This window comes from Copidosoma floridanum, unplaced genomic scaffold, assembly GCF_036245765.1.
Source record: "Copidosoma floridanum isolate Cflo_tuat_1 unplaced genomic scaffold, Cflo_Japanese_pri ptg000014l, whole genome shotgun sequence".
In the NCBI taxonomy this organism is placed as follows: Eukaryota; Metazoa; Arthropoda; class Insecta; order Hymenoptera; family Encyrtidae; genus Copidosoma; species Copidosoma floridanum.
In genome coordinates, this window is record NW_028321891.1 from 4,420,664 (window position 1) to 4,431,198 (window position 10,535).

Sequence of the window (10,535 nt, forward strand, 5' to 3'; positions counted from 1 at the left end):
AACCATTTTTATGTATACCAAGACCATCGCTCGCATGTTATCGCTATAGAGAAAAATAACACTAAGTGATGTTTGGCGTTGCATTTGACTCACGACGTTATACCGATCAAACAAGTCGGTACTAAGTATATAATATGTAACGCTGTTTTTTTCGAGAGTAATATATTTTGTCTAAAATTTAACGTAAAAGGAGAAAAACTGAATCGAGTGACTAGAGGGATCGACATATCCATACTATATATAGTTGATACAATTTTCGGCTTTTTAAAAAAAAAAAACCCTTATTCGTTTGTCCATTGAATACAAAACCGCGAGATAATAAGTTAACAAAAAAAAAAAAAAAAAAGATAAATAAAAATAAGTATAACGTTTTACTCCTTAATTCAACTGTATAACAACTAAAATAGTAATTCGATGATCGTTCGGATATCACAATATCTAAAAGCAAAAAATATGACAAGTGTGCGTGCCCGTGACAAGTGAAAACCCGCGTAAATAATTACAGAGATAATTGACATAGTAAAAATTATGTGTTGCATGTTCTCGTTGAGTGTAGATGTGTCAATCGAATGATGAATATTATAAGAATGTAACGGTGACAAGTAATGAAGTTGTTAGTCACGAGTAAAAAGTAACCGCAAAAATACGAAAGTTTGGGACACTTGTAACCTCTGCAAAGCAAAAGAAGAAAGTACACATCCCGGGGTAAAAACGAGTTTTCGCGTGTTACACGGATGACAGTGAAAAGAGAACAAAAAAAGATAACGATTTGGGGATGGGGATTGTATCGATGGTTGCGTGCGTGTTCATGGTATATATCAGTAAAAGTCGTAGAGGAGATAGCGGTGCAAGCAGTGGGGCAGTTGTAGCGACGTGACGATCTTGGTGAGCCGAGTGCCGCACATCTTGCGGACGATGAGCCGTGCTTGGTGCATGAGGGGCAAGGGCGTCCTGGCGGCCTCCATGACGAGGGCCTTTTGGGCGTCGGTGAGGCTCGACGATCTGCGGATCATGCACGGGTCGAAGCTCTCGGCGGCGTCGAGCAGGGCGGCCAACAGCCGGGGCTTGTCCGCCGCGTTTTGCAGGGAGTTCAGGATACCGTGTGGATCGCGAAACTGCGTCTGTTCCATACATACATACATATACTTATGCGTGTAGTAACGTAAACAACAAAAGTGCAGAAAATAAAGAAGACGGAAGGAGGGGCCCTTACCTTTATCACGACCCGGGCGCCGTACTTCAGTAGGAGGGACACCACCTCGACCGAGGGGTTTTCGTTCGAAGCCACGTACTCGGCCAGCACCGGGCGCAGGGTCAGTCCCTCCTCGCTGTGGATCGTCAATTTACATTTCATATGCGTCTTATCATTTACAAATATTTATATATATATATCAGAAAACATATATACACCCATGGGGTATACGTTCTTTTTTGCTACATGTACCACCCCCCCCCCCCAAGACCATTTCATTATCATGTGTTCATCATAGGTCTTTCTTTCTTGTTTTCATCCCATGAATGATAATAAAGTGACAAACCGATAAATATAAGTGGCTGTTTGTCTTTTACCCTCATAGGTACACCGCGTGACTATACGTACAGTGAAATCAGTATAAATTATCTAATGGTTGGAGTGTTTCACAGGGTAGGTGTATCAATGAGAGACGGGGAAACCTGATGGGCTCGGAACATGCAACAACCGTTAGTCAAGCGTACAGTAAAACACAAATCCCAAAAGAGCTGATCAACATCCACACGTATATATACCTATGTTGCACCATGATGAAAAATTCTCAAGATATAATATATTTATGTTGATGATAAGGTATACGTATATAGGTGTACCTGTTGACGCATATGTTTGGATCGGCGCCTCGTTCAAGCAGCATCGTCATTATCTGCAGCCGGTTCGGTATGTTGTCCGCGCAAGCCACGTGCAGGGGTGAGCCGATTATCGGTGACGTCGCGTTCACGTTTGCACCTGAAAGTCCACTTATTTTTTTATATATCCAATGACAACAACAACAACAACAGGGGACACTATATATATATGATATGTTATACACCCGTACAGGTGAGCGTATAGTGCCCAAAATATATACACGTACCAGCTTTGAGGAGCATGTCGACGATGTTCGGGTCGCCCTTGAGTATGGCGAGGTCGAGGGCCGTGGGCTTCTGGTAGTCGGTTCCGAGGTCCAGTGTGGCGCCCTGCTTCAGCAGGAGATTGATGACTGTCGAGTCCCCGCCCAAAATCGCGTAGTGCAGAACCGTCCTGTAATCGTGCCTCGCGTCCGTCATCGCGTTCACGTCAGCTCCGTAGCTCAGCAAAAGCAGCACCGATGCTATGCCCTGCACAAGTATTTATTGCACTGTATAGGTATTTTTTTATTTTTTATTTTTTTTTTTTACGTGCAACGCTCACGCTAATTTGTAGGATTTTTTTCCTTTTTTTTTGTATTACTTGCACGTAAACACACACCCACACGTACACCTAAATCGGCTAATTCTACGCATATCCATACAATCAATGTAACACAGCAAAAAAAAAAAAAAAAAGAAAAGAAACTCGAAATCCGGAAGGAAATCCCACAAAGTACATTTATAGGTATATGTATATAGTTCAAATTATTTGATTGCAGGGGCCAAACATCACAAGTACACATGTACATAATATGATGACAAACTATCCTTCCGGCTTTCAAACTTAAAATGGTGTGTATAATATATGCAACGTGTAAAAAAAAAAAAAAAATGTACAAATGTATGTATCGCTTCGTCGCGTGAAGGACTATATATTGTGTATATATTGATGTTTGCAGCGATAAAAATATTATGATAAAAACAAATCAAACACGTGTGTGTGTATGAATGTGTAGCTGCTGGGAGCCGAGCAATGACGTGTGATAACACATTATTAATACTGCAATATGTAAGGATACGTGTGTACATAATTATTCAATGAGCGAAAGAGAGAGAGAGAGAGAGAGAGGGAAAACAAATCTTAGGTATATAAGTCAACACTTCCTAATTCCGAGCCGCGACCCTCTAGTCCGCGACGGATGGCGGCCTCGTGGCGGCCGTCGGAGCCAAGCAAAAGATCGGCCGGCCCGCCGAACATGTCGAAGACGTTACGGTACCACTTTTCGAAAGCTAAGATTTTCTGGGCTCGCCGTGTATAGTATTTACATGCACGCAGGACGGTGGGGAGACGTTGCCGCAGCCGCCGGGGGTATACGCGTGAGAAAATAAAAATATCATGAATTTTAACAAAACACTTTTTAATATATGGTACATAATATTTACGTATACATGTGTATGTGATGTATCTCTCTACTGTACACTATTATGTACGATGCGGATATGATCGGTATAACATGTATATTATACCGCGAGAGCTCGAATAAAAAAAAAAAAAAATCGGCACCTAAAAATGGTCAAGTATTGCGTGGTAATGGCACCTATATTGCATTGTTTGGATATATAAACACGTGAGAGTCGCGTATGTTGTACATTTATATGTATACCTGTGGTAAGCGGGCAGCCTTCATGAGGGGCGTGAGTCCCGCTCGGTCCCTCGTGTTGGGCTGGGCACCAAAGGCCAACAGGAGCTCCATGCACTCGAGATCAAGGGGCGAGACCAGGTTGATTTCCGAGCCGAAAAAGTACCTCTTGTTGGGATTGGCCCCCGCCTCGAGTAGCGTCCGCGCCACCTCGATGTGGTGGTTCCTCAGGGCCAGCCGCAGCGGCTCGTCGCACAGCATAGTCCTGCACGGCGTCAATTCACCATAATTATGAGTATACGCATTAGCCACAAAGCTTGGAAATTGGCACAATATGGGTGATATAACGACCTGGGGAAGGGCTCGCTGGTGTCCTCGCGGTGGTCGACCCTGGCGTTGTGCTCGAGGAGGAGCTTGACGAGGTCGTGGTAGCCGTGCTCGGCGGCGAGGTGGAGGGCCGAGTAGCCGCACTCGTCGGTCGCGTCGATGTCCGCGCCCCGGACGAGGAGCAGTTGGGCCGCGTCGGTGTAGCGCTGCCAAACGGCGTAGTGGAGCGGCCGGAGGCCCTGGGTCACCGGCTCGTTCGTCTTGGCGCCGCACGCAAGTAGTATACGGATCTCGTCCAGAGGCTGCATCCGGATTATCGAGTCCGCCAGCTCCCGCTGCAGAGGATTCGCTATGCACTCGGACGGCATCTTAAAAATATCAAATAACAATATACGTATTATTTTTTTTTTACATTAATTTACAATCCATCGACGTGTCGTCATTTTGCTCGTTATTTATGTCGATGGATCATTTTATACATTTTTTATAGATGGATGCGTCGTACATATTACAATGGTATATGCGAAATAAAACCGTTACTCAATCCTCATAGGGTGTTTAATACTACATCTGCACATTACTTTAATAAAAAGAAAGATGAGCTCACAACTTGTTCGGATCCAGAAAATACCATACAATCGATGCTTTTTTTTCATTGATGTTCCAATGCTGGAGCTTCCGAAAGTTAATTATTGTTATTCGTTTGACTTTTTTTTTTTTTTTTTTTTAATCAATAAATTGTGAGTAAGCAATGACAATGACTGTAAGAATGAGTGGCGCTTAGCTCGTCCACTTGTGCAATTTTTTATACAAATACTGTTGATGTGCTTTACGTATGTACATTGAATTAAATAGATGCGTGTATGTGTGTTGATGTGATGCACGCGCGTGTGCTTTGATGCGGCTGTTACTTAATGCGTCGATTAACAAATAAGGGGACTAGACGGGTTATTGACGATTAACGCCAAGATATGCCGGAGCGCTTGTAAATAAATAAAGCGTGCCATTATGTTTTAGTCTTTCTTGCTGAATTATAAGCAGGGACTAAATTTCTTTCGGGATTTCTCGTTTTTTCCAATCCTGTCCCGAGATTTTCCGTTTCGATGATTTTCATACCAAACCTCGATATTTCGGCTATACGTTACTAATTAATAGTTGTTACTTGAATTTCAAGTTCATTGTGCAAAATGTCCCGAGATTTTACGCGAAACCGAAACAAATAATCATTGGAAACGTAACATCGCACCATTTTAAACTGCCAAAACTTTTTTTTACAAAAATTTAACATTTTTTTCTTTTCATCACAATCAGCGCTCGTAACTAATGTTGCAATAAATTTTCATACGGTTAATAGTGATAATGCTATTTAGATGGGTGAGAAAAATGACAATACATAGAACTGTGTTGCTGCTGCTGTGAGAAAGTATATATTATATATGTGGAGAGTAAAAAAAAAAAAAAAAAAAAATGGCACATTATTGTTATAGCAGTTTTGGACATGAATATACAATGAACTTGAGTTATTGGTGTTTAAATTATTTGTACGTTTTATCGTACATAATTGAATAACATCGTCATATGCATTTAGCTGCTCGAAATTATCACGCGCATTATGCAAACGTTACGTTATATAGAGGTGCGAGAGAGGAACTGTGCACGTGTGCGCATCACAGTGCCATTATTGCCATACCGATCGTTGTTACATTCACTCGAGATCTCTACAGCACAAATACCTAGAGACGTATGCATACATGTAAGTATAGTGCACGTTAAATAAATATAAAGTGTGTTTGCTATCAAACGCATATCAATGTAGGTATAGGTTTATCGTATACGCACTCTCTGACGTCGCTATAGTCGCTACAGCTCGAATCCGGATGTACGATATTTGTCCTTAGACACTCTCTACTGTTGCATTTATTTCTCGTAGCTGTGGTTGTGTATGGATATGTATGGGGGTATTATATCGAACCAAAGTCTTAGTTCCCAGTGGTGACAAAATCCCCAGTCTTCTCGGTATAACTGAAACTATACAACATGTAGTTTAACGGTAAGAGAAAAGCTTACGAACAACATGTATACGTTGGTACAATCAAATATATATATATATATATATATATATATATATATATATATGTAACGTTTAGAAAAGTTGCATCATAGTGTAATGTACCCATAGTTAAACGAGGATGAATGACTTTGAACAAGTTTTCCACGCGATGAAACAAATAAATTGTCAAGAGAAACATGTACACATATATATTTCTGCCCCTACCACATGTTTGGGATAATGCGATTTATCTCCACACCCTCCGAACACGTATCCCCATATATTGCAATTTGGCCATGTTCTATCTCACTGTTCAATGTGGATGATAAGTAAATATCTACCCTCTCAAACTTTCCTACATGTACAACTCATCTCTCAACTATGTATACACTTGTACTCGACGGTTTTTTCATAGTAAGTCATGAATGTACATTATCACGCGGTTATCAGTGTTGTAGCTGCTGGTGTACAACACGCGGTCCAAACCGTCGTGTAGTTAATCGCCGTACTCGGGTGCGACACTCATAATTTAGTGACAAAATCTCGAGTAAGCGTTTTTTTGCTTTAGTTTATCAAGTTTGTAATTTACGTCAAAGGCCGGGGTTTCCTGGAAAGCGTTCTTTGTCACGAAGGAAAGAAAGGAAGGAAAAAAAAATCCACGCCAAAAGCATCGAGCGGCAGATAGACAAGACAAACCGGGCTGGTCCAAGCAAAGAGCGAGATGGAGAGTAAACAAAGACTTGGACCGCGTACCCAATAATAATTTTAAAAAAAAAGGAGTATATAGGTATAATGTATATGTTGTCGAGATTTTGGCAACACGGACGCGACGAGCGCGTTCTAAGTATACATACAAGTAAGTATATATAATATACGGGCCACACTACACCTCATACCCACCTACTTTTGTGTAATATTATACGCTCTCTCGAGTGGATGGAAAACCAAGCGAGTTTTCACGATGTCGCGCCAAAAATAAAAGCGTGGGAAACTCCTCGATCTTACATTATACATATTCCCCCCTGTTTCGTGATGTTACAGATGCACGTGAGCCTTGAGTAGGTATATCTAAGTGTATCGAGTACACCCATGCGTGATTGGGGACGAAGACGATGGTGCGATAAATAAACGTCACGTATATACGGTGTGCCTATCGTTGCACTTACCGATCGTAAGTAGGTATTTGTATGATTTTCGACACTTTGGAAATTCGGAGGTGCGCCAACGACGCCAATCGTTTCTTTTTTGTGTATTTATAATTTTGTTATCGATTTATATTTTGAGTGACGTGATTTTCATGCAAATCTAATGATTAACAATCTTTTGAGTGTCGTGAATATGTAACTGTGGGTAATAACGATGTCACCCGCGATCTGTGTATATACTCACTGACGATGCGGCATATGTAAGTTGTGTTAACAAAGACAACAAATTTTTCACATGGCATGCAACGCAGCAAAAGGTAAAAAAAAAAATCTCCTTGGCATATAATACATGTGTACAATATTGGCGAGGCGTGCGCGCGCTCGCGCGAGAGATAAAATATATGAGCGTTGGCGCGCTCCTCTTTGTGCGCGTATATATATATAATTTTTTTTTTTTTTTCTCTTTTAGTTTCGTAGTTTTGTTTGAAAGCGCCTCCCTTGGTTTAATTTGGCTCTCTGAATCATAATAATACGCGTGTAAACGACCATGTGCGTGACCACTCGGTTTCTCCGATTTGCGTTTTGTGCAGCGGGTCGTTCACGTGCTCGGCGTCACATTAAAAACAAACGAAACACAGCAGCACGAGTTTTTAATACAATCAACAATACAGCAAAGTTCACTGCAGCTTGTTTAATTGTAAAGAAAAAAAATTCATGCTTTGATCGATAAATGAGTTAAATCACAAGGGGAGAGGGTAAAAAGCACGTTTTTTTAGCGTTACTGTATATATGAATGGGTACACACGTATAAAGCTCCATATACGTAGCTCGATTGCGACGTGTTTGTTTTTTTTCAACAACTCAGCCAATGAACCGATCGCGTGTATCGAAAGAGATCACTCGTAGAAATCATAACGAGAACTAATTGAATTACACATGTGCACCTTATACACATATATGTCGTCTTTACAACACATAAAACAGCTCGCAGTTAGCATATTTCAATTACGCTGCCGATTTATCAACCAAACAGGTCGCACCAAGATTTCGCGCTATTGATAATATTCAAATATCATATACGATCAAATAGTATTATATATGTATACTTCATACGTGCGATCACGCGTTTTTATAATACCTATCGTGTTAATTGTTATTGTAAATATTTGATCGACGACCCGTTTGGCCTGTGTACCATTAACCGGGTAAATGAACGAGACAACGCAGCATTGTAGTTCCAAGTCACCCACTGTCGATCGAGTGCCGGTTGTCCCACACGGGGATACCCTATACATATATTATATTCCGACAATCATCAGCATGCCAAACTTTACCGACAAGTTTAATTTTGTAGAAAAACTGTCATACGTGCACAATACAATCAAGTATTTAATCCGTCAAAGTAAATGACGATCGTCAGGTCCCATGTTTGACATGTTACTTATACAGGAGTATATAGGTATAAGCAGGTATCTAATTTTATATATCGGCACTGACGTCCCTGACACATCGCACTGCACGTACAAACACACGTATACCATAACACATGTACACCTATATGTACAATAATTTACGCATATTACGAATTCACAACATAATGCAGATAGGTGTAATATTGATGCGATATATAGACCGTTTGCGTATATTAACTTACCTCTTGTTCGTACGCAGGTAAAATGTAATAAATATATATATATAAGTAGTCTTGCCACACGCGACACACGACGAAAATAAGTAAGTACCTAATTATTTTCACACATAAACACACCTGCACCGATACAAGACTCGATCGCGTGGGGATGTGCGTATAGAGAGAGAGAGGGATGTGTGTACGAAGAAGCGCTTGCATAACCGATTCCGCATCGCCGTATCGGTAACGAGAGGGCACTTAATGAGGGTATCGGTTGTTAATCAAAGAGGAAAAAGCTCCCCTGGACACATCGGAGGATGATATTATATAGTTGCGGCGCGGCGCGCGAGGGGGAAGATCGGCACATTGGCTGCGTTGATATTATCCGTTGTGATAATTGACGATCGAGCTTACGGCCTCCGTATATCGTATGTATGGTTGGATCGATATGGGACGGATCGGTTGTACTATGGGTGTACTCACGTCGAACACAGTGCGATGCTCCAACATATACGTGGTGTAATAATGCACGAGGAACGTAAGTATATATTATATTATATGTACAGACACGACGGGGTGAGGGTATCGTTTGTGAACAAACTGACTTTCTCGGGGCTCGAGCCGGTCCTATTTAAAGCTTCCTCGGGCTCTTTCTTCTTCTTCTTCGTCTTCGTCTTCGTCTCGCGGCTACTGCTGCTGCTGCTAGTGGTGGTGGTGGCCCCGCAGTGTCTCACTTGTGTACCGCGGATCCCCGCCGAAAATAACACAAAGGCAACAGCCGTCCAATAAGTGCCGTCAACCGCGTGCGCGCTCATCTCGTCCGTGCATGGCAGATACGTGCACGCCTCTTATAATATATACATCATTACTTACCGATACCCGACCACATTGTCATGTATACCATCGTTGCATTCGTTTGAATCGATGAGCACGAGTAGGTGATTGCACGGGGGCGCACCCGTATACTTTGAAAACACAATCGATCCACCTGCGAGAAAATGCACAATATTTTTTGAAATTATTTTCAACTTGGTACTACATGGCGGTCAAACATCCAAAACGGATTAGTGCCATCTCGAGCGTGAACGCGAGAAGAGACACAACACGTGTGGTTGCTGTAACGTGTATGGAAAAGAAAAAGAAAAGACGAACCTGCAAGTTGAAAATCACACGTTAAAGCTCAATAAAGGTCCAAAGTGGATGTATAGATTCGCGCGTATCGCGGTGACAACCTACATGTATATATAAATATGTGCACATGTATACATACCTGCACAAGTGTCGGTGTCTATGCGCGAATAAAGTGAGAAAAGAGCCTCTCGAAGGCCGAGTGCATCGTACTCTCGGAGATGCGCGTTGGTTTATTTAAACAAAGAGAGGCTGCGCTTTGCCCATCCCCCATTGTTTTCACGTAAATCTCCTTTTCTTCTATTCTCGTTTCGCACACCCAATGTATTTTCAAGATGTAACGCAAAAATATTTTCCAATCAATGCCCCATCAGGCTCTCTCTTTTCACCGCGCTTTGTAGCACATTATTTTTATTTTTTTACGCTTTGTGTATGTGGTAAGCTACATGCCATTTCATCGACGTGATGTCACAACAAACACATTTCCCCTATTTTCGAAAAAAAAAAAATACCGCAAAAATTATCATCAACGGCGATAATCTTTTAATTGTATCACCCGTGTAGGTACCGACTGTGAGTTGCATCGAATAGCAAAAATAATCTCGAGTGGGAGCCACTCGTGTACGGTTTTACATATACGTATTTAATTCACGAATTATTGGAGCTTTCGATAATTGCAGTCTTATCACCAAAACATGAGATATGTACTTATTTTTTTTTTCGAGTGGTAAAACACACGTGTCACATCTGGC

General features: G+C 41.5%; 1 protein-coding gene across 3 annotated transcripts; it reads right to left on the minus strand.

The window, feature by feature from the left end:
• Positions 1–524: 524 nt before the first annotated feature.
• On the minus strand, positions 525–9,316 carry LOC106645248 (ankyrin repeat and SOCS box protein 16). Of its 3 annotated transcripts, XM_089591968.1 has the most exons (8): positions 9,139–9,316; positions 3,855–4,198; positions 3,528–3,768; positions 3,023–3,163; positions 2,109–2,352; positions 1,846–1,981; positions 1,214–1,328; positions 525–1,121 (listed from the first exon to the last, which is right to left on the minus strand). In XM_089591968.1, exons 1-8 carry the CDS (start codon positions 9,163–9,165, stop codon positions 819–821), a joined length of 1,551 nt encoding a protein of 516 aa, XP_089448094.1. In that variant the 5' UTR covers positions 9,166–9,316; the 3' UTR covers positions 525–818. The 3 variants fall into 3 exon arrangements, with proteins under 3 accessions (XP_089448094.1, XP_014216554.1, XP_089448095.1); XM_014361068.2 differs by lacking the exon at positions 3,023–3,163; XM_089591969.1 differs by lacking the exons at positions 3,023–3,163; positions 9,139–9,316 and adding an exon at positions 5,670–5,839.
• Positions 9,317–10,535: the final 1,219 nt, after the last annotated feature.